General features: G+C 39.3%; 1 protein-coding gene across 3 annotated transcripts in view; it reads left to right on the top strand.

The window, feature by feature from the left end:
* CSMD2 (CUB and Sushi multiple domains 2) overlaps positions 1-24,697 on the top strand; it is a 1,348,498-nt gene that overhangs the window by 880,092 nt on the left and 443,709 nt on the right. For 2 of the 3 annotated variants that reach the window (XM_077481921.1, XM_077481922.1), the window contains exons 11-12: positions 12,631-12,734; positions 15,495-15,607. The exons of the other annotated variant lie outside the window; for it this stretch is intronic. In XM_077481921.1, the coding sequence (XP_077338047.1) occupies positions 12,631-12,734; positions 15,495-15,607 (217 nt within the window). The remainder of the gene's footprint in view (positions 1-12,630; positions 12,735-15,494; positions 15,608-24,697) is intronic. 3 annotated transcript variants of the gene reach the window in all.

Genomic DNA, 24,697 nt, shown 5'->3' on the forward strand with positions numbered 1-24,697 from the left:
CTGGGGCTCAATTCATTAAATACATTTTTAGAACCACAGCAATTACATCAAGTTTACAACTTGAGTGCACAATGTATGACCACAGAGGATGCACCTAGAAAAGGTTAGCTATTGTGATGAAATTACATAAAGTAGATTATAGTTTCTTCTGGCCATCTGCTTTTATTGCTCTCTCACTCCTTCGCTGTCTCTTTCTCTCTTTCATGCACTCGCTTTCATGCACTTTTCCATCTTTCATAAAACCATTGGTTTTTGCTTTGCATCTGTGTAAACTGCTTCAAGTTTATAAATAAAAAGGTGGTTCACTCTGTTGAATAATAAGGAAGATGATAATTAAAAAGCAGAGTGATTATATTTAATCAAAACCTCTGGTATCAGAGTATGAACTCTGCTAAACTATAAAAATGCTTCTTGAGTTGTTCATTAGGCCTGGCTGTCAGGTTGCTAAAGCGTGACAAGAATATGAAACATTCTCTTGCTATAGTAATTTTATCTAATGTATTCTCCTACTTGAAGAAAAAGCAACTATGTATTTAAAACCCATACAGATATGGTTAATTACCTTCCACACTCTAGCGCTGGATTGACCTTATGCTGCCATGGCCAGTTTACCTGGAGTGTCAGGATCACAAACTATTAGCGTCAGGTTATCAAGTGGCACTTTTTGCTTTTGATCCCTTCAACAGAGAGCCCTCCTCTGAACTGGAGCCCATTATTCCTGCACAAATTCTGACACTGACCTCTGTCATAAAAATTTCATTCCTCCAGGCAAAACTATGTTGCCAGAAAGTCTTAGAAACAAGGTTTTCTTTGGCAGACCTCTTTCAATGCACTTTGGCCTCAGATACAAAAGTGTGAAGTCTCTAACTGCCAGCCAGGAGATTTGGCTCTCAATAAAAACCTTGGTCTCAAGATGTTCTCTGTAAGTCTGCTCTACATTGTATTGGTACCCAATTCCTTTCACGCCTCTCTTCTGAAACCATTGGTTCTCATACAATTTTCTTGCCCTACCCAAGTAGATTCTCCTCCAGCAGCTTCCTGACAGAAATACAAAGTCCAGCAAATCTTAAATTCAAAGTTCGTCAGAAGCAAGTTATATTATCGTAAAAACTGCAGCCCAGAGAACTTTTCTTGACCTTTGCATCAGATGTTTTTGCTTTCCACCTTATGTGTGAAAATGATATCTCTTCCCTTTAAATCACACCCTTAATGAGTGGAGAGACCCATATGGAGGTAGGGAATGGCATGGCAACCCTTGATCTCAAGTGGTTGCGGGGACTTCTGGGTTACACCTGGAGGGTCACACTGCATCACATTGTGAATGTCCAGTCACCCCTCATGTATAGTGTCTTCTTCTTGAGCTATCACCCTTCTTGGCGATCGCTGTTTCACCATTACACCCAGAACCTAAGCCTTTCCTACCTACCAGCCAGGACTACGTGGAATCTACAGCTCAGCCACTGCTGCACATGCATCTTAAACTCTACTGCATTCCAGCCTGTTCTCTGTGCTCTCTAACCAATTGCTGAACCAGAAGCCAAAGCTTCCACTGCACCCACAGCTTCAGTCTTTGCTTTAGTCTCACAACCTCTGCCACTGCTTAGTGTTATTTAGAGTCTTCACAAAACACCTGCATTCTCCATTGCTTCTCAGCTGCAACCCCAGTCTCAGCAGCACCCACAACCTCAGCCTTGTCATCTTTGCACCTGCAATCTTTGCTACATCCAAAGTCTCTGCTGTGACTTCCTGCACTCAGACTCAAAGCTTCAAACCTGTCTCCAGCTTTATAATGCTTTGTGCCTCTTCCTTGCTTCAGTACCCCATTACGTGGCACCAACCCTTCTCCACTCCACTGTGAGTATCTGAAGAGTGTCCTGGGGTCCCCGGTGGAACACCAGCTGTCTTTTAGATTACACCTGTGGGGAAAGCCAGTGCATAGAAGAACAGGGTCCCCATATTAGTTTGTGACACAAACATTTTGTGCAGAGAATTTACAGTTACAAATGTTTGTAGTTATATGACCATGTCTTGTTTGGGTCAAGAACAGTTATGAGAGATCATGAAGGGGCAGCAATATATTTAGCTAAGAAAGCCTGAATACTTTTTTATTTGCAGGCAATTTTGATCTGCACCATGGTCCATTGATCAGCTTGGTATCACTGTTCATAATCTAGGGGTACATTTTTACAGTTGTAAGACAGTTGGGCTGTCCCATTGCATTGAACAACCTAATAACCATATGGCAAACTTCACTTGCATGTTTAAAGTGTATGTAAACTCTATAAATGAACTTCTCTTTTTTGCTCCCTTTGGTCTGATAACTATACCATTGAAAGCATTTTTATTTATTTATTACTATAGTAGATGGAGAGTGGATGGAAGATAAGAAGAGGCTTTGACCTTTAAAATCTACCAGAAATACAGTAAGCAGGGAAACCATGTGATTTAAGGCCGCGTACACACGGGCGGACTGTTCGCCCAACTTTGTCCGCTGAACAGTGTTTGGGCGGACAGTCCGCTCGTGTGTGGGCTTTCAGCGGACAGTTTCAGCGGACAGTTTGACGGACAAGGTTTTTCGGAATTTCCCGAAAAACTGTCCGCTGAAACCTTGTTTCAGCGAACAGTCCGCTCGTGTGTAGGCTTGTTCGTCAAACAAAGTTGCGCGCATGCTCAGAAAGGATTTTCACGCCGAAAGTTATAATGCAGTGTATAGGACGTCGTATTTTTCGTCCCGTCGTACGTGCCGTTCACGTCATCGCGCACGGTTTCAGCAAACTGTTCGTCCGTCGTGTGTGGCCATGTCCGTCCATGCTAAGTTTGAGCGGACTGTTTGCCGAAACTGTTTGACGGACAAAGTTGGGCGAACAGTCCGCGCGTGTGTACGCGGCCTAAGAGTTTAGAAGACAACAGGGGTTGATTTATTGAAAGCAAAAGTGCACTTTAAAAGGGATTTTGCCCCAGAGCTTAATGAATGAGGTGATGCTCTGCTGACTTACATCATCTAATTATGACTGGGTATTCTTTCAAAGTGAAGCTACAATTATTAAGCTCAGGAGCAAATTCCCTTGCAAAATGAACAACCTATTTGCCTGTAGTAAATTAAATGCATTGTTTTGCTTAAATTTGTCAGGCTAATTTAATTTTGGAAAATGTCATAATGACCAAATTCAATTATAGACCTGGTCTACCTTTTGCAAAAATTAGTAAATGCAGCAACATTGATCAAATGATTAATATGCATTTACTAATTTTTGCAATGAAGCCTGCAGAGCATTACACCCAAAATCCATGCATCACAGGTGCAATACACAGGCTCTTGCAATGTTTTACCCCAGCCTCAGGTCTATATGGACTACAGAGCAAGGAAAAGGAGGATGAATCACTGGCATGATCTGCATAGTTTCTCTGCTGCAGTGGCAGATGGGACATGTTTTTCACATGGAGTGATCCCACACCTGGATGACATGTGTAGGCAGAGCCACACACAACCATGCTACCACATGAGTACAAGCTTCTGATGGAAGAAGCACCCTGCAAGTTAGGTGACGATAAGGGGTTGTAGTGGTTTGGTTTTGGGGATAGTGTATGCGACCATGCTTCATGTTGCATCCTAAATATGGGTGTAACCTAAAGCATGGTATAAAACATGGACTTAGCCTTTAATCTTTTAGAGTACTATGATATATGTGAATATTATTGTGCTGTTGTTTGTTGTTGTTGATTTGGAGATTTGGATTACTACTCTTACACATAGTCATTACATTCTGTATTGCTTTACTTAAACTCCCATGCCTTCTGATATGCCGATACAAGCTACATTTTAAAGGACTAATATAGACTTCTCAATCATTTTTAATGTATAAAAGAGATCAACATAATATGAATAATTGTATATATAGTTCATTTTGGAGCATATTTTAGGGCTTTTTTTGGGGGTAGGAGTAGGAAATAGAGTAGAAAATGATAAAACTTTCTTTCAGTTTTCTTTTCTCTCTCCCCCTATTGGGAAACTTTCTTCTCATTTCTTGTCCCATAGACACAACAGTAAGTTTCTCAGTTTTTCTCAGTTCCCAGTTTCCTGGACAGTTTTCTTCAGAACAGGTGAAGATTTCTCTTCTATTGCTGTTTCTCTGACAATGGGACATTTTGTATTTTTTTTTTCCACTTTCAGCCCCAATGACAGTGGTCACTAGGACATATAGATAGGGTAAATCAATGTCACAGACAGCAATAAAAACCCACAGGGATTCTAACCCTCCCCTACTCTGTCCAAAAATAAAAAGTTTGGCTTTCAGACACATATCAGCACCTTGTTGCTATGCTTAGTTTGTAATAGCACGTCTAGCTAATTGTACTAAGCATCAATAATTATGCATTAGTATCGATTTACAGCTTTTAAACAGCTACATTACAAATAGCTGTAAGTCAATTTACTTACAGTAAAGTTCCAGACACTTTCAGCCCAGGTGTGATTCTTTTCTTTGGACGTTCAGAATAAATGACCACCAGTCACCTAATGACCATTTTAAACAGGAAAGAGGTTTATTGCACAGGGCAATATGGGAAGCAGGTGAGGTATAGATCAGGATATCCTACTACATAATAGATCACATACATCAACAAGGCCTCAATCTCTTCTAGATGTCTCAGAGCTTCTGGATGTTATCTTCAGATCACAGACTGTGCTGATTAGATTACTTCAGAGCCTGGGGTCCCTAGTAACTAAGGTTCAAGTGGTATTTGCCTCTACACTTTCACGAAAGGACAGCAAGGAAACGTTCCTGTATTGAACTTCTCACTTAACCATAGCTCTCCACATCTTTATGTGCAAAGGGACTGTCACAGCTTGCTTCCCCTAGGTCTTATAGACTTCCTGCAGACAAACACCTTCAGGGGTTCCTCCCAGTAGGGAAATCACTGCATCTTTTCATGTGTCTAGGCCTGATGCCTAAGGAAGACCAATTAGGATTACATCCTCATAGAGTGAAGGCATAGAACAGGAATTTCCTCAGAATTTCATAGCTTCCCCAGCAGGCTCCCCAGGTTTACTAATTGGCTAGGCTATCAAAACCCTTAACCCAGAACATATAGTATCTCTCTAGCACACCCTGTCCCCTTAGGGGGACACTACTGTTGAGGTACAGTTAGGCTGAGTACAGCCCACTACTGAATACAGAATTCATAAAAATACAAAAAGGTATTTAATCAACTTGCTTCAGATTTAGTACTATTAGTTTCACATGCAGTGTTTGCTGTTCATTGGAATGCTACATGGTAGTTGTGCATTACTGTATGCTCTAACAGTGTAACTTTTTATATGGCTGAAATTCTCAAAGCAGTTTTTAAAGCATATCTAAACCCCAAATTTTAATTTTATAAATTGCAGGTGGCTGTATTAGTTTATCCTTTTTAACATTTTAAAGCAATTATTTAAAAATATGAAAGCAGTATTTAAAAGTGAGCATTGCAAATACTAAAAATATTCTGTTCTTTGCCTTTAAAATTAGTTTTGTATAATAGCGTAGTATATCTAATTGGGAAATCGCAGACATTTCTTTAGGGATGGGTGTTTGCCAGAGAGTTTTAGTGCACACCCATAACACTAAATTATTCCTATTTCATCTACGGTATTAGCATTCGTCTTCAGAACTTGATGGAAGCAGATTCAATCACCACCAAGAAAAACAATCTCTTAGCTTCCATTTGCCAACATTATGCAATTAAACTAAATTCTAATTGCAATTTGATTTAAGCCAGTGTCCAATTAAATGTAAAACAAGATATATGTTGTGAATAAAGTGATCATATTTGAAAAGCTTTTTTCCTGGAAGATGACTTGAGGGATATGTCTTGCTATGCTGTATAATGAAATGGTTGGGCTGCATTAAGATAATAACATGTTTTCTCTTTTAGAAATAAAAACCTATATTTACCAGCACTAAAATTAGAAGTAATATTGCATAACTATATTAGGAAACATGGAATCTTAATGGTTAAGGTGAACCTACTGATAATGGCAGTCAGATGGATGCTGCTTAACTGTATAAAGTGAACCTATGTTTTTTTGTCCATGCAGGTAAAGCAACAGGTTAATTTACCCCCCCCCCCCCCACCCCTTTCCACCAAGCAGTACATAATCATGAGCAGATGCACATGCACAAAGTACAGATTTTTTTTTTACATTAACTCAAATTTTCGGAGGTCTGTTGGTTTGAATATGTTCCCATAGCCTTCAATGAGAACTAATGTGCATCTACAAGGAGTACTTTCAAGGGTTTAAATTTGGTCATAGGTCTAGATAGTCTGGTTATTAGGAAAAATTACTGAATAACTCTTATGCACTGGGGCTTATGTGTCTACCATTCTCCTCATGCCAAGGTTGTACAGTTGTTCGATTGCTATTCTCAGTGACCATTCTATCTTTGTGCCACTGAAAATAATAAGAATAACTGGTAAGACAATATGGTGGCTGAAATTATGTGAAGCATCAAATTATAGTGAAATGTTGTTACCTAGCTGAGAACAATTTGTATCAGAAAAAGGCTTTGTCTTTAGTGTGGAACTCTGGCAAATTGCATCTCAAAAGCCAATGTGATTACAACAGCATGTATCAAGTAAGCCTACATCCTGTGTGCTTCTGAATCACTAGGCACTGTCCCAAAAAGCGGGTTATTGAGATGGTGTTTGCCATCTGCCTCTGGTATCCATAAGCCAAATTGGAACTGAAGCATGTGTCTTTCTCCTGTGCCTTAAAGAACCTGATAAAAAATAATTAGTATCACTTACCTTGTGTTTACCAAATTCATATGCATGCTTATACAAATTAATTGACAGCCACCTGATACAATCACCTGAAAGAGCAGGAAACCTAAGACTCTGTGAGATTTTGCTCCCTTAGTGTTTTTTTTAAGAACAGGATAGGACAAGTCAACATTTAATTTGCCGTTTGGTACCAGACCCCCCCCCCCCCACACACACACACACACCCTAAGCAACAGAGCTCTAACCCTCAAGCTACTTACTTGTCTATGTAGTGCTACTTTGAATGTCTCTGCTGTTTACGGGCTGTCCAATTAAATACTAAATACTTTTTACTGCTGGCAATGCCTCTGCAAATTAATCTCCATTGACTTAAGACTTGAATGATGCAGTATATTCTGTCTGGATATCCTGGGTGTTTGCCCTTAAACTGAAGAGAATTTTGCTAGACATGCTGTAAGGAGTGGAGAAGACCATGGCAGTTTCACTTTAGAACCAGGGGAGTGTGTGTTAGCAAAAGTTTAAAAGTAGGTAAAAGAGAAGGTTGGTGGTATATAAAAAAAAAAAAAAAAACACCATTAAGGTCACAGCATTTCATATGAAAATAGCTCATGGTGATACAAAAAGGGGAAAAAAAACAACAGACCCTCCACTGTAGTGCTGTAAAATGAAGCACAGTTTCCATACAAACTTCTATTTGAGAGAGACTATTGGAAAATAAACAGCTTCTGCTTTGCTCTCTCTTCAGAAAACTCTTTAATTCTCCATGGCTGCAGTGTCATCAGAGCACACTATATTAAATGATGTATTTGTAAACTAAAGGTTTTATTTATATAGAACACATTTATGAAAAAAATGTGTAAACTTTAAGTAAAAATAAATATAATAACTCACATACCACCTTGTGGCATCCTTTCAAGACAGCTACAGTATTGCCTTCTTAAAATAGAAGGTATGCATGTATGGTCATCTTCAACACAGATCCAAAAACAATGATTTCCTTTTAGAACAGTGGTTAGAGCTGCTTAAATAATTAACTTAGGCCAACTGTGCCTAGATACAACATTTCAATTTATAGAGCCTTTCATTCCAACTAAATAAAGCTCCCACAGGATGTGTTGTCTATCATCAATGCAAGGTATGGAAAACATAGCTTATATTTATTTGTAACATTTTGCCGGGTATTTTATCTGTTTATAAGAGTTTATTACAAAAAGTTAGGTTGCTATGAAAGGTAAAAATAATAAATATACAATCATAAAAGGGCAAAAAACTTGCACAATGTGGTTTAAAGGGGTACATATGTCACCTTAAAGAAAAGTGCTACCCTTGCTTTCTTCTAAATGGCCATTGCCAGGCTGGGGAAGGTGTGAAAATTTCAACTAAAAATGTGCTTAAATTCACAAAATATATACACAAAATATATTTGTTATCTTATTTCACTTTTGTTTAAACATGGTACAAATTAGTAGAATCTTACCCACAGCAGCTCCAGAAATAGAAAAATTATCAGAATCAATAACTTTCACAAAAACTTTGAAATTCCAAAAAACATTTGAACTACCAATACCTTCTGTAATTAATGAATTGTAGAGGCTATTTAGCAAAGTGAACATTGCTTGAGCTTAGCAAATGGGTTGAATCTGTGTTCACTTAATCCAACTTCATCCAACTTCAGCCAACCAACCAATGTGCTAGCAAACATACAGTGTTTTTTTAAAATTTCAATTGTATGTTATTGGATATTTAAAGTAATAATAACATCACTTCACTTTTAGGTACACACATCTTGCTTTAAAAGAGAAAAAGAAAAAAGGGCGCTGTAAAGAGAGGTGTGAGTCTAAGGAAATGTAGTGATCTTTGTTCTCTGGTGGTGTGCACTGCCCCAGTATCATGCCCCAAGCCAGAACAGCATGAAGTTCCTAGCAGAAGGTGCACCCTTGAAGTAGAGAGTTCTTATAGAAGAATGAAGGCATCCAAATTTGAAAGTACTTTTCAGATTCACATCAGGTTCAAAAGATGTTTTAAAAAGGAAATTGATAATAGAGTATCATGGAATAAGTAAACTGCAGGTTTATCCACAAAATGTTTTAATGGAGGTTTGAAGTGCAGACTGGAAGTTCTGTAGTCTATTGCAGTCCCATACAATGTTTAGAAGCATGCCCTCAGTCTCTTGATATTGCCAACAGAGAGAAGATACCTGAGGATATATTTGATGTATTAGTTATGAGGTTTTGTACCATCATGGGTCTTATTTCCATTCTCCTGGCATGTATTTGACAATGTGAAAAGAAGTAGCCAATATTTTGGGCCTGGGTGAATGTGATATGCAGATCTGTCTCCCATTTCAATATAAATTTAGGATCAGGAGTGTGTAACCTACAGATTAGGATGAAATATTATAAAGATAATACATTTTGTACAAGAACTTTGCTTTACGATATTTTTTCTATGGTGCCACATTGGAAGAATACGTGGGGGAAATTGTATACAAAAAAGGATAGATGTTAATGAAAATCCAACAAATGCACTAATGCCTACTCATTATCCAGAATAAAAACATTGGCTGAAGTTTGGCTCTAATTAAATTCTATTATCTGAAAATCTAGTTAGTGTAATGGCTTAACCATGCTTAGGGTTGTGAAATTACTTCTTATCAAGTATGTGTAATATCTAGAAAGATATATATGGTATTTGGCTTAATAATACCTGATTATGTATGCAATAGCACACAGTTTATATTTCACTTTATGAGGGCAGGGTCACTTACATGCTATAGAATGTTACCTCTTTCTTTGAAAATAAACCACTCAAGGAAAGTTAGACTAGAAGAGAACTTTCCATCATGTTTTTATTTTTGTAGAGAGCCAATTACTTTACAGCACCAGGCTTTATACATTGGAACAAGGATTTTAAATTGAATTCTAAGGGAGCAGATAAAGTGCTGTAGAAATAGGCAGAGGAAGGGTGAGGGGGCTGTTATCTGAAGGCTGGTATATATGAAAAGGAATACAGGTGAAGCATCTAAAATACATTGGAGTTAGACAGCTGGGAGAAAACTGTTTAGAAGGAGTTATGTTTTTAGCGAGACGAAAAGCACATTCAAGAATTGCTTCTTAGGTGAAGAAGTAAAATTTAAACGGAGCTTGGATGTGAGAAATGAAGAAAAGGGCATTGTGAAAGATGACTCAGCAGCAAACAAACTAGTGGAGATTTTCACACTAGGGAGGTATGAGGTGAGGGGGTCACTACTTGAAGGATGGAATGAGAAAAGTTTATACTACATGGAGTCCTTTAGATTAAAACAGCACAGTATGAGAGAAACTCTGCTGACAGCTGATGGCAAGAATTACAATATGTGGCCAGCTTGAGAGCACTATATACACTGTGCTACTTTCCTACTATATTTTTGCATAGTTTTTAAATTCATGGAAATCTGATTCTATATATTTTGTTTGCACAAGAAAAGAAAATGTAACGTGTATTTTGAATAGCAATTTTGAATGGATTTTAAATATGTTATTTCAGAAAAAGACCATGAAGTTAAAATTGGACTAAAAAAATAAATATATTCTGTATCGGCCACAAAATATATAAATCCACATTGAATGCATCAAATGCCTTTGCAATTGCAAACCCAGTTTTTCAATTTGTAAATATAGTGGTGACATCATTACTGTGCTACACATAGCCTGTGTAAAGATCAGAGCTGTGGGTGGGATCCTGCCGGCCCATCCACTACAGGTTGCCTGCAGAATACAACAGGAGGGGTGGATATAAGACCAGTCAGTGAGAACAATTAGAGAGAGCAGCATTGACTGGTCTTTATTTCAGGAAGCTCCTGCATAGAGGCAAAGCTTCATGGTGGCTTACTGAACAGATATGGAAGAAACACACACAGCACACAAAGATTAAATTAAGAATGTATATTCCTCTTTTATTTAGTTGGAGTTTGGTTCAAGTTTAAATTTCAAAAACAATATTAGGCTGGTTGGAGGTGTATTAGAGGTTGTAAATGAATAGGTACATAAAAGATTGGGTACACTTGAGATTGTAAAATGCACTGGTTGTTCATAATCCAAGTACTTTGGAATATGTTAGTTATGTAAATTGAATAATCTCTTGCACTTTTGTAGAAATAAATAATGGAACTAAGGAGGATGCCAAGGGGTAAATACTCTTCATTATAAGTGTCACCTAAAATTAAATCATGTTGATAACTTTATTATTGCAGAATGGTTATTCTTAGTGAAAACTGGTCTAGAGATGCCTGAACGATTTGTTTACTGTTACTGTGTTAACAGAAAAAAATAACTTTCCGTTTTGTATTAGCATCCACATTTTTGTAATAACAATGAGATACAATTTAGTTTTTTTTTTTTAAGATAGGGTAGACTATGTACCACCTTTTCTCCATTTCCAGAAGAACTGGTGTTGAGAGGTGACTTATGCTGAGTAGAGAAAAATGTGTTCTAAGAAGATGTTAATTTGGTCCAGACAAGGGACCAGTAATAAGCATTTGAGAACGCTCTGTGGATTTGTTTGATGTCTAATCTTATAGTTGCCTTTACTATTCAAACTTTCAATTAATAACAAAGAAAATGTGACAAATACCTGGCTCTGAGATCATAACACTTATGTTAATTGAAATACACCTAATATACATATGAAACCCCCTGTAATTTATTTGTGACAGTTCCCTATTAGCATTTAGTACAGGTATAGCTTTCTACAGTACTGTAACAACCAAGAAGAATAAGCTTTGGTGTCATAAATGGTCCATTAAAGTCTACTGCATCAACATGTTCTGTAGTGGTGTAGAAACATTTAGAACATTTTGTGAACTGATTATTAATAGCAATGCTTGACTTTGGGGTGAATATGAAGGATGGCAGCAGTTCTCCCAGAAACATAACCGGACACTTGGCCTTCAGTTTCCTATAGGTGCTGAGAGCGTATACATTTGTAATGAGTCTATGATCAGGGAAGAGTACTTTATTTTATATTCTCCTGTAAGCATCATCTGTAAGTTTTTGTTTTAAATATCTGTAACAAAAACCTAGAAGTGCGTTCTTATATGCATCGAGCTGCAAACTTTACAACAGTGGTTCAGCTAGGGAACATTGACTGTAAATTATTAGGTGTCCTCCTTGGTGTTTATTTTATCTGTCCTTTATAATTGAAACGCTTTACTCTAATTCTTGATGAATTTTTCCTAATTTACAGTGTAACAAAGCAAGACAAAACACTTTTTTTTTCCAGAATAGAACTTTTTCAGGTGAAGTCTGAGCACAACAAAAAGCAGGTGTGATGAGAAATTTCTATACACAATGCAAAAATATTCAGGTCTTGGATGCTGTATCCAGGACTGTGTGTACTATGTAAATGAAATATTACAATTTGTGTTATTTTTCTGGGTAAATAGGAGTGCATGGTAGAAGTAAATTAATCCTATCAATAGATAGATTTAGATTTCTTTCCTAATAAAAAAATATATTCATACTGACTGGGTCCATGTTAAAAAAAAAGGCGCCATCTGAACTTCTCTATATGGTACTGGCCAATAGAAGAACCAGCATAATATGCATAGTGCTTCATCCTGACTCTCAGTTAAGTATTCAAATGAATAATTTTACAAATTGTATTAGGCCATACATTTTTGACTTTATCAAGCACTTTATTCTTATTTGCTCAGTTCAAGTTGTGGTATTACTTAGACCTTGCACCTGGATTTTAGAATGCCTTCTATATATATATGTTCAACTAAATTGTTGTTGAATTAAGTCTATTTCTAAAGTTTAGTGGTTTCCTCCATCACAGAGACAATGCAACAACCAGCCAGTGTACTTATCCTTTCTTATCTTTTGATAGGTGATTAAGCTAACGTTTGAAGAGTTTGAACTGGAAAGAGGGTATGATACTCTTACAGTAGGAGATGGTGGAAATGTTGAAGACCAGAAGTCTGTACTTTATGTGTAAGTGCATTCATTTTCATTATAATTATATATTTTGAAAAAAGGCTTATTGTATGGGATGTTGAAATAAGCTTGGATTTCCACTTGTAAAACTGCTATTGATTTATCTATGTGAGTCCTATGTACATCTATGTATTCAGTCCTTAAAAATGACTGGGACTAATTAGAAACATAAATTACTTTCTATTCCAAGTTTTAACTATTTTGTTTTACTTGTGCCTAAGGCATACTTTCCACCTGTCACACTGTGAGTATTGCTTAAAGCTGAGCTTCGGGCAAATATAAAAATAAAACATCTTGTAGTCCTGTATTGCACAGAGGCACTCACACTAGGAGAAGGTGGGCAGGCACTAAGACTCAAAATCTGGTACAGTCTATATACACTTACAAGAGGCTAACTGAGCATAGTGGTGTTCTCATTAGTGATCTACTGCTCCTTATTATCCTGTCAGTATTCTGGGTTTATGTTCCTAACCAAGCTGTGTTATGTATGTTATGTGTTATGATGTATTTAAATGGTAAATTTAGTTGCTTTTCAGGAGTTAGGGCAGCTTCACACTGCCCCAGTGCGGTGCCACTGCTCTTTGGGCAAAGCGCAGCTAACTTGTGGTTTTCGTGCTGGTTAGCTGTTCTTTTGCATAAATGCCTATGATGTCCCGCATCAATATACTTATGGGGATACAAACTCTTGCTTTTCAGGACTGTCCCTAATAGAAAGTTGGACTTTGTTCTTTGTTGAAGTATAGTCACCCTTGTTTATGTTAAGTTAGGTTTCATCCACAAATCAGTTTTAAGCCTGCACAGGAAAATGACAGCTGGAGAATAACATTTTGAATCTGATTACTACTTCTTTCTCAAAGCAAACCTGAAAGCCATTTACAGATTTAAACGTGGAACTTTGTTCAAGAGCAGGTACCATGAAAGAAAGACAGAAAATCAACTTCTGCCCAAATTTCAAATTCTTGTTCCACGTTGTTATTATGGGCCATGTAGACAGGCAATTCTGCTGATTGTGACACATCACCAGCAGCAGAATCTCCAAAGGTGAGAAATAACTTTCCCTAATAGGCTTGAGCTCTTAAAAGAGAAGTATGGGATTTTTTTGTCCCATATTTATACTTGCCCAGGTAGATGCAGCATCAGACCGATGCATATGTCCTCTGCCACCTCTTCACTGAGAACCGAGCCATTAAACACCACCGATGTCTCATTCTCTCAGCCCCCCCCCCGAGTGGAGAGCTGCTGCCTGCAGTCAGCATCTCTCCTGCTCTGCTCGCCCCCACTTCTTGAAGCACTGAGCTGTGGAGGTATGGGGAGCAGCCATATCAGCAGCTCACTGGGAGACTGAGACACCTATCAGTCCAGGCACCTGGCGGATACAGACTTTGAAGTCGGGATGATGCGCTGCCTCGACTGATCCTGGTGACATTAGCAGAGAGTGGACTTCAGACCGCTGAAAATGGGTCACAGGAGTGCAAAACAAATTGCACTCCTGTGACCCATAGGAGAAACTCAGCCAAATGAGCTCAGGCTGGACTTCTCCTTTTCGTTTGATCAGAACACTGCAAGATTCCTCTTGCTATTGAACAAGGGATATCTTTCTGGTTCAAAGTAAGTAAGGGGTAATATCCCAAACAAGACAAAGACAGCAACTGGTTATAATACTTTCCAATGCTACTGAGAACATTTTATTCTTTGTGTCTCTACTTGGGAGATGAATGTTTTCCCCATATTTCCAGAGGTCACCTGAAGGAAGAAAAAAATTCTCCAAAGGGGACACAGACTGCAATAAAAACCTGAAGGGGTTTTAACCCTTTCCCACTCTAACTAAAAAAAGTTTTGCCTGAAATCTCATTTATAAATGATCTGTAGGTCTGGTGACATTTACATATATACTTAACATACTAGTAATTCTTGAAGCAAGTTGAATTTTACTGTCACAGATCCTTTAGTAAATGTTATGAAGTAGTAAACAAAGTGCAGGACTGATTGATACACAAGATTTGTTCATATACAAAGCTAATAGACCAGATATAAGGTAGTATTATGTGACTTCCTAATGTAGGTTGCATCTTACTAAGGAACGTAGGTAAATAGGTAGACTGCTCTAGTAAATGCTCATTGTTTCTATTTCTCTTTTCTTCTCTCTTTCTCTCCTACCACTATGATAAAATGATTTTATAAAATGCTTAGCAAAAAAAAACTCCTATTTCCAAAATACTCTAGTAATGCTGCATAATGGTAGTTGTAACCAGAGTAATGCTCTGCCCCCTTCACCTCCCAATTGGCACTGGGCGGCAGCCTCATTGACCATTAGGGAAGAGAGAGGGTAGGAGAGGAGCTTCATGTTATAAAGCTGCTGAGGTGCTTAAAAAAAAAAAAAAACCTTAAACATGTATGCCATGCTTTGACTAGGGTCAAGTTAATAAACAGGTTTGATTTCATACATCCCCCAGAACCAAAAGATATACAACACACTATTAGGTGATTCATCAATTGCTACCACAAGCTGAAAATGACAGTTTTAGGTGTCAGATGAATTATTCCGCACTAAGAACATAACAGAACACCCGTCAAAATGATATCTAAAAAATATAGCACATGGATGGAAGACAGAAAACAAACCATCCAAAATGTTCTGAGCAGAGCCTTTTGCATGCACACAGCCAAACTCTCACTCATGTATTAGTAATTAATAGATAGGGGTTTACTTTAGTCATTGCTTCAAATCTTAATTGCCTTTTACGTGTTCTATAACAGTCTGACAGGAGCCAGTGTTCCCGATCTCATAGTGAGCTCCAATCACCAGATGTGGCTTCTCTTCAGGACGGATTCTTCTGGAAGTAACTTGGGATTTAAAGCATCTTATGAAGGTGAGCCTGCCTGAATAGGATTGCTGTGTGTACACAGATGTTTCACCATATGCTTCATCCGTTCACTTTAATAATCAGTGAAAAGAACAGAAATGATCTACCTTCTGAGCAATTGTGTGGATTTTATTAAAAACAGATTGTATTTCATATAACTTTAATTAATGCCTTTGTATTTAGTAAATGGACCATGGTGCTGATATCGACCAATACACCTGATAAATCTGATTTCCGTAAGGTCCAAAACTGTCTCCATAGATTGGGCACTTCCATTAGTATAGTAAACCGCTAACGTTGTGCAAAACAGATCAAATATAGTTCATAGAAATGGTGTTAAACATACTAGTATTTCCTAAATATGTAACAACAGAGCAATTGAAAAATAGATATCCATATTAATTATTCACATGGGTGACCTGCTGCTCAGCTCTATATGTACATTAAATATATGATTTATGTAGTTTAAATGCTTAAAGCTTGGCCTTGGTATTTATGCTTGTGAGATATGGACCTTAGATTGTAAGCTTTTTAAAGGCAGAGACTAATGTGAAGGTACAGTATGTAAAGTACTATTTAAATTGTAAACGATATATATAAATATTAGAAATAAGTAAATAAAAAATAAATCTAGATTTCAGAAAATAGGAAAAGAAATGCCAAGTGTGAATTGGAAAGCTATATTTTAGAGGCAGATAAATAAGAATACAGTATGTGAAGTACAAAGATACCCAAATAAATGGTATGTACATTTTTGTGCTTGCGCTAGTCTGGAGGACAAATAGGGAAAAAAGAGATATGTTGTCCACGACAGTCAACAGTTTACATTCTCAGAGTTCCAGTTACAATGCAAAGCTCAGCAACCAATAACTACTAACTACTTCCTAACTAATTATCATACTATTATGTATCCAGGGTATGGAAAGAAGAATTCAATTGCTTGCTGTAGGCTTTTCAGAGTTTTTTGGCATAACTCACAGAGCCCTGGTTTAAAGCCCAAAGGAACCTTCTATTTAAATCAGCTAAATACCATGTGCATCAAGGCAAAAGTTGTTCAATGCTTTACAATTTGATTTATTTCTAATACAGCCACTGTCTGTGTACAAAATGCCCCATGCCAGTAGCTCTCTTTATGGAATAAGTGGTCTCATTGCTGAGGTCTTACATGCAGTGGCAGCTGGTGCTCAATTTTTTTTTTTGGGGGGGGGGGGGGGGGGGCGCAAACTGAAAAATTCTGAAGAAAAACCCCATCAATTGCAGCCTCACTGTACCATTAATCGCAGCCACTGTGCCCATCAAACAAAGATACTGTGTCCATCAAGCGCAGCATCTGTACCATCAAACGCAGCCACTGTACCATCAAACGCAGCCATTTTACCCTCAAACACAGCTACTGTGCCCATCAAACGCAGCCACTGTACCATCAAACGCAGCCACTGTGCCCATCAATTGCCACCACTGTGCCATCAAATGCAGCCACTGTGCCCATCAAACACAGCCACTGTACCATCAAATGCAGCCACTGTGCCCATCAATTGCCGCCACTGTGCCATCAAACGCAGCCACTGTGCCCATCAAAGTCAGCCACTGTGCTCATCAAACACAGCCACTGTGCCATCAAATGCAGCCACTGTGCCCATCAAAAGCAGCCACTGTGTCCATCAAACACATCCACTGTGCCCATCAAACACAGCCACTGTGCCCATCAAATGCAGCCACCAGGCCCATCAAACGCAGCCAACATGCCCCTCAAACGCAGCCACTGTGCCCATCAAATGCACTATGCACTTCTAGGGTGAGGATCTGATCGGGATCGATCCGCCAGTGGAGGGTCCCCCGGTGATCTAGTAGTAGAGAGCTGCCCCAATACTGGGATCCATCTGTCATTGGAGGACCTGTGACCACTGAGTGAGATCGATCTGTCAGTGGAACGTTCCCCCCGTTGATCACTAATGTGGGCACTGCTGGAGGAGCTCAGCATACGAGCACTGCTCTTCGGGGTCCTCGTGTAAGTCCTCTGCACTGGTGTCACTGGCCTCCCCCCACCCCCCACGGGTCTCACAGCAATAGTGGCACTGTGGAACTGCATATGGCATCCTGAAAGGGCCCGGGCGCATGGATAGGGAGATGGCGGCAGGGATGGGGGGGTTGTACCCGTGCGCCTCAATGCACGGCGGGCCGTCACTGCTTACATGGCTTCCTATAGCTCTATAATCATCAAAGCTCATGCTCCTCGCTCACTCAGTAGGGGGTGGGTCAGACCTCTGAAAGAAAACCACTTCTTCCACACAGAAAGTAAGTGTCCTACTCTGCAGTTGATGGCAAAGGGCAGGCTTTTGTATGCTAGCTGTGGCTGGCTTTTAAAGAATACACCTTCATTATATTTATTATTAGCATGTAAATAACACTAACTATTTTATGCAACACTTTACATATACACTCATCGGCCACTTTATTAGGTACACCTTGCTAGTAGTGGGTTGGAGCCCCTTTTGCCTTCAGAACTGCCTTAATTCTTCATGGCATGGATCCAACAAGGTGTTGAAACATTCCTCAGAGATTTTGGACCATATTGACATGACAGCATCACACAGTTGCTGCAGATTTGTCGGCTACACATCCATGATGCAAATCTCCCGTTCCACCACATCCCAAAGGGGCTCTATTGGATTGAGATCTGGTGACTGTGGAGTACAGAGAAACTCGTTATCATGTTCAAGAAACCATTGGTGAGATTATTTGAGCTTTGTGACGTGATGCATTATTCTGTTGGAAGTGGCCATCAGAAGAGAGGTACACTGTAGTCATAAAGGGATGAACATGTCAGCAACAATACTCAGGAAGGCCGTGGCGTTTAAACAATGCTCAATTCGTACTAAGGGGCCCAAAGTCTGCCAAGAAAATACCCCCACACCATTACACACCCACCACCAGCTTAAACCATTGATACAAGGCTCAAGGCTGGACAGATACATGTTTTCATGTTGTTTACACCAAATTCTGACCCTACCATCTGAATGTCGCAGCTGAAATCGAAACTCATCAGACCAGGCAACTTTTTTCCAATCTTCTATTATCTAATTTTGGTGAGCCTGTGTGAATTGCAGCCTCAGTTTCCTGTTCTTAGCTGACAGGAGTGGTACCCAATGTGGTCTTTATCTGCTGTAGCCCATGTACTTCAAGGTTTGATGTGTTGTGCATTCAGTGATGGTATTCTGCATACCTTGGTTGTAACAAGTGGTTATTTGAGTTACTGTTGTCTTTCTATCATCTCAAACTTGTCTGCCCATTCTCCTTTTACTTCTGACATCAACAAGGCATTTTTGTCCACACAACTGCCGCTCACTGGATAATTTCTATTTTTCGGACCATTCTCTGTAAACCCTAGAGATTTTGTGTGTGAAAGTCCCAGTAGATCAGCAGTTTTTAAAATACTCAGACCAGCTCGTCTGACACCAGCAACCATGCCACGTTCAAAGTCATTTAAATATCCTTTCTCCCCCATTCTGATGCGTGATTTGAACTTCAACAAGTCATCTTCCCCACATCTAGAAGCCTAAATGCATTGAATCTGGGCCATGTGATTGGCTAATTAGCAATTTGTGTTACCATGCAATTGAACAGGTGCACCTAATAAAGTGGGCAGTTTGTGTATATTGTGCAGTCTCATCAGTCCCTGCCCTTAAGTAACTTACAGTCTAAGAGCCCTAATTCACATTCATACATGCACACAGGGCTTTTTTTTTCAAACAATAGTTGCTGGAACTCAACCATGACCCCCCAAAACCCCTCCACCAACACATACCCTCCAAATCACATCAAATAGTGGGTATGGTTCGTCAAATGTCATGAATATTAGGAGGGTCCTAGAGGGGCATTAAATACCAAGATCGCATTACATTCAGAGTACAGCGTTCAGGGGGGCTACACACAGAGTGCAGAGCTGTCACTTGTAAACAAACAAAAAAAAACTTCTGTGCTTACAAGTGATTGTGGTGAGCAGCCACCCCCCCCCCCCCCCCCCAGCCAGAGGTGGTGGAACCTAGTTTCACCAAGTTCCCCCTGAAAAAAAGCCCTGCAGGAGCCAATTAACCTAGCAGCATGTCTTTGGAGTGTGGGAGGAAGCCCACATAAGCACAGGGAGAAAATGAAAATTCCAGGCAGATGGTGCCATGGTTGGGATTTGAATCCCTGGTGACCCTGGTGCTGCTAGGCAGAAGTGCTATCCACTACGCGACTTTGCTGAATTTGCATGCCCTGCATCTGGAATGTATTTATCTTATTTAAACTCAACATTCAATTAGGTTTAATGTTAACCACATGTATTTACTGATAGATGTTTCACAAGTACAACTAAGGCCAATATCACGTGACTGTCCTGATCAGGTCTGCCTTTCGGTTTTTCAAGCGGACGTTCCTTTTGCCCATTTGGACTGGCGGGTGCAAACAGGCTTGTGTCCACTTACATCCGCCTACCTCCAATACAACCCTGGCTACTATACACAAACAGAGTTGGGATTCGTTCTCCTCCATGTAGGCTGATCAGATCAGAGGTAGTCTGGTTGTAAACAAACAGTGGAGTTTGTTTACTTCCGACCACCCATAGAGCAAAGCAGGTTCTGTCCACACTGCATAAACTGAACAGACATGGACCTGTAGTCAGCCCACTCTGCTTTGATCAGCAGGGGATCAACACATCTCCTGCTGATCACAATGGAAAGGGGCCTTTGTATATTAGTGATTCACAATTAAAGGGTTTGTTAACCCAGTGGTCATCAACCCTGTCTTCAGGGCCCACTAACAGGCCATGTTTTATGTATTACCTTGGGGAGATGCAGACTAGAATACTGCAATCGCTGAGCAGTAAATGATATCACCTGTGATGTCTTTCAGTTATCTTGCAAAATTGGCCTGTTAGTGAGCGCTGAGGACAAGGTTGATGGCCACTGTGTTAACCCATATAACTCAAACACTGCCACACTCTCTATTAGAGAACACACTGCATTAGTATTTTAGAAAAGTTAGTGTTGTAAGTACTTATTTAGATCTGTCTTCAGGCCGGTCACATGACTCTTGGCTACTGTACAACTCCAATAATTGGATACTACAGGAGGGGCCATGATCTCCCTCTGACATCAGCCGGGGAGATCACATGGCCATTCAGCCTCTCCTGCAGTAGCCCTGGAAACTGGCCGAGAGTCACATGACTGGCCTGAAGACAGCGCTAAAACGGTATTTACAGCACTTGTTTTTCTAAAAGACTAATGCAGTGTGTTCTGCCAGAACATGAAAAAGTTTCTGGCAGTGAGCATAAAACATTTAAAATTTTACTAGAAGCGGCGGGGGTGGGGCAAAATGGAGACACAGAAACTAGCTGACATGCAGGAAGGAGGAGGTGAGGGGTGAGAGAGGAGAGCAGAGGGGTCAGCAGCGTATGACGGAGGGGCGCAATCAGACCGTGATGATCACGGTGGAGCAGCCCTAATTTTCGTGGTCAGCGCAGAGAGGGTATACAGGAAGTGCCAGATTCAGTTTTTTTTTTATAGTTTAGAGGGGGCAGATTACACAGCACAAGCACTGTGCTGTTTAATCTGCTTTAAGGTACCAGGAAATCTATTTGTTTTTTTTGGGGGGGGGGGTTAACAAATGCTTTAACAAAAAATGTAAAAAAAATATTCTTATAATTGTAATTGCATGGGTTCTATTTTCCCAATGGCTCAATGCAACTTATATTTGGCACTCTATAAGAAAAAAGCATGATGTGTTGTGAGAATAGTCAGATTTTGATATGATGTACTTTGAAGACTTAAATGACACAGATCTACATAACTCTTTGAAAAGTATAGACGTAAATACACTGAGCAAAATTATAAACATAACATGTTTGTGCTTGCCCCAATTTATCATGAGCTGAACTTAAAGATCTGTGTTAGTGAGCACTTCTCCTTTGCCAAGATAATCCATCCACCTCACAGGTGTGGCAAGATGCTTATTAGACAGCATAAGGTGTTCCTTAGGCTGGCCACTATAAAAAGGCTGTGCAGTTTTATCACATAGCACAATGCCACAGATGTTGCAAGTTTTGAGGGAGCATGGAATTGGCATGCTGACAACAGGAATGTCCACCAGTGCTGTTGCCCTTGAATTGAATGTTCATTTCTCTACCATAAGCCATCTCCAAAGGCATTTCAGAGAATTTGACAGTACATCCAACCGTCTTCACAGCCACAGACCACGTGTAACCACACCAGCCAAGGACCTACACATCCAGCATCTTTACCTCCAAAATTGCTGCTGCAACAATCGGTTTACATAACCAAAGAATTTCTGCACAAACTGTCAGAAACCGTCTCAGGGAAGCTCATCTGCATTCTCATCATCCTTATCAGGGTCTCGACCTGACTGCAGTTCGTTGTCATAAGCGACTTGAGTGGGAAAATGCTCACATTTGATGACTTCCGGCACTTTGGAGAGGTGTTCTCTTCATGAATGAATCATGGGTTTCACTGTACAGGGCAGATGGCAGACAGCGTGTATGGTGCCGTGTGGGTGAGCGGTTTTCTGATGTCAATGTTGTGGATCGAGTGGCCCATGGTTATGATGGGGTTTTGGTATGGGCAGGCGTATGCTATGGACAACAAACACAGGTGCATCTTATTGATAGCATTTTGAATGCATAGAGATACCGTGACAAGATCTTGAGACCCATTGTTGTGCCATTCATCCACAACCATCCCCTCATGTTGCAGCATGATAATGCACAGCCCCATGTTACAAGGATTTTTCCACAATTCCTGGAAGCTAAAAACATCCCAGTTCTTGCATGGCCAGCATACTCACCGGACATGTCACCCATTAAGCATATTTGAGGCCAATATCCAGCAACTACGCACAGCCATTGAGGAGGAATGGACCAACAATCCACAGGCCAAAGTCAACAACTTGATCAACTCTATGCGAAGAAGATGTGCTGCACTGCTTGGGGAAAATGGTGGTCTGGCTGGTTTTCGGACCCCCCTGACCCCCCCCCCCCCCCCCCCCATACAGTAAAACTGCACATTTTAGAATGGCCTTTTATTGTGGCCAGCCTAAGGCACACCTGTGCAATAATCATGCTGTCTAATCAGCATCTTGATATGCCACACCTGTGAGGTAGATGGATTATCTCGGCAAAGAAGAAGTGCTCACTATCACAGATTTAGACAGATTTGTGAACAATATTTGAAAGAAATAGGCCTTTTGTGTACATAGAAAAAGTCATAGATCTTTAAGTTCAGCTCATGATAAATAGGGGCAAACACAAAAGTGTTGCATTTATAATTTTGCTCAGTGTAGTATAAAGCACCAAAAGAAATGCATCATCCATTCCTGACACAGATATATTGCGCTTGTTATTAAAGACATATTAAGCATAATACATCATTGACTTCATGATTTCTCAAAGGGTTGAATGTTAGAAAATTGCAAATGTGTTTCAACCATAATAATCACATATTAATGTCCATAGTGAAAATAGCAGTAGATCAATGAAAGTTAATCACTGACTTGTTGTTACGGAGTGCTGCACCTTTACATTGTTTATCATTTAAGAATTAATTGTATACAAGATGGCATTCTTTGATGGATTGCTTACATATATATATATATATATATATATATATATATATATATATATATATATATATATATATATATATATATATATCCTATCTTTCCATTGATTCCTAAAAATGTAGCTTGAAAAACATGCTTTTGTTAGGGTTTGCTTATACAGATGCGGTTGTAAGGAATGAAGCTGAGGACCATTCACATCAATACAACAAACGTTGTAGGGTAAAATGGACTTGAATATTTGAATGGGTTGGTGAAAAATGATCTTTGGTATTGTATTTTAGCTCCATATTTAATATGTGCCAAAATTCCTGACTGTAGGAGTACATGATGAGAATGACAGTTTTATTTTAAAGAGCATTAAATTCAAATTCAATTATAATACTTGACAATATAAATATAACCTGGTGGGAGCTAGCAGGGCTTGTGTGTCCAGAATAACAACTAATATTAGCTTTGACTTGGTCTGACATTTTCCAAAAGTATTAGTGTTTCCAAAGGCTTGTTCACAGGGATAGCCGAGGGGGCAGTAAAAACAGCCACAGTTTTACCGCAATCTGACCGCCCACCTAAAGAAGAGCATGCAGCTGGACAGGGTTGTACAAATGCTGCAGCATAAATTAAGAGGCATGTTGCATTCACCACATGGTATCGCTGCCAAATGCGACTCATTTAAGTGTATAGGACCACACCACAACTGCCCTGCCATTGTGTGAACTGCACATGTTTGCAGTGCAGTGGTGCGGCATATAGTATATGCAAGAAATCTAAATTTTTTCATATGAAGTAGGTAATTGCTATTTTATACCTCTGTTAATAATCAATACCTTTTCTGAAATAGCTCCATGTTCTGCTCTATTTACAAATCAAGTCATAGAACCTCACAATTTTTATATACAAGAGTTAGTTATATTTTAAGGAGCAATACCATGGTATCTGATAGTCTTTGTGAACTTACTTTTACACACATATTTTACCACCGCAAGTATTAAAATACTGTGCAAACTGTTGCAAGAAATAAGGTATTTTCATTGATAATTTGAGGTAAATCCTATTATTTCCAAATGTTAAACCCTTACTTACAGATGCATCTCAAAAAAATTTGAAAATCATCAAAAAGTTAATTTATTTCAGTAATTCAATTAAAAAAGTGAAATTCATATATTTTATATAGATTCATTACACACAGAGTGGTATATTTCAAGCATTTCTTTCTTTTAGTTTTGATGATTATGGCTTACAGCTAGTGAAAACCCGAAAACCCACAAATCATCACTGACTGTGGAAACGTCATCACTGGACCTCATGCAACTTGGATTCTGTGCCTCTCCACTGTTCCTTCAGACTCTGGGACCTTGATTGCCAAATGAAATGCAACATTTTCCACAGTTAGTAAAGATTTAGGGAGCCATGTCATCTGCTGGTGTTTGTCCACTGTGTTTTATCAAGTCCAAAGTCAGCGCAGTCCTCTACCAGGACATTCTA

The sequence above is a fragment of the Lithobates pipiens genome, unplaced genomic scaffold, assembly GCF_037356315.1.
Source record: "Lithobates pipiens isolate NorthernLeopardFrog02 unplaced genomic scaffold, aLitPip1_a1.2 Scaffold_16, whole genome shotgun sequence".
Taxonomy (NCBI): Eukaryota; Metazoa; Chordata; class Amphibia; order Anura; family Ranidae; genus Lithobates; species Lithobates pipiens.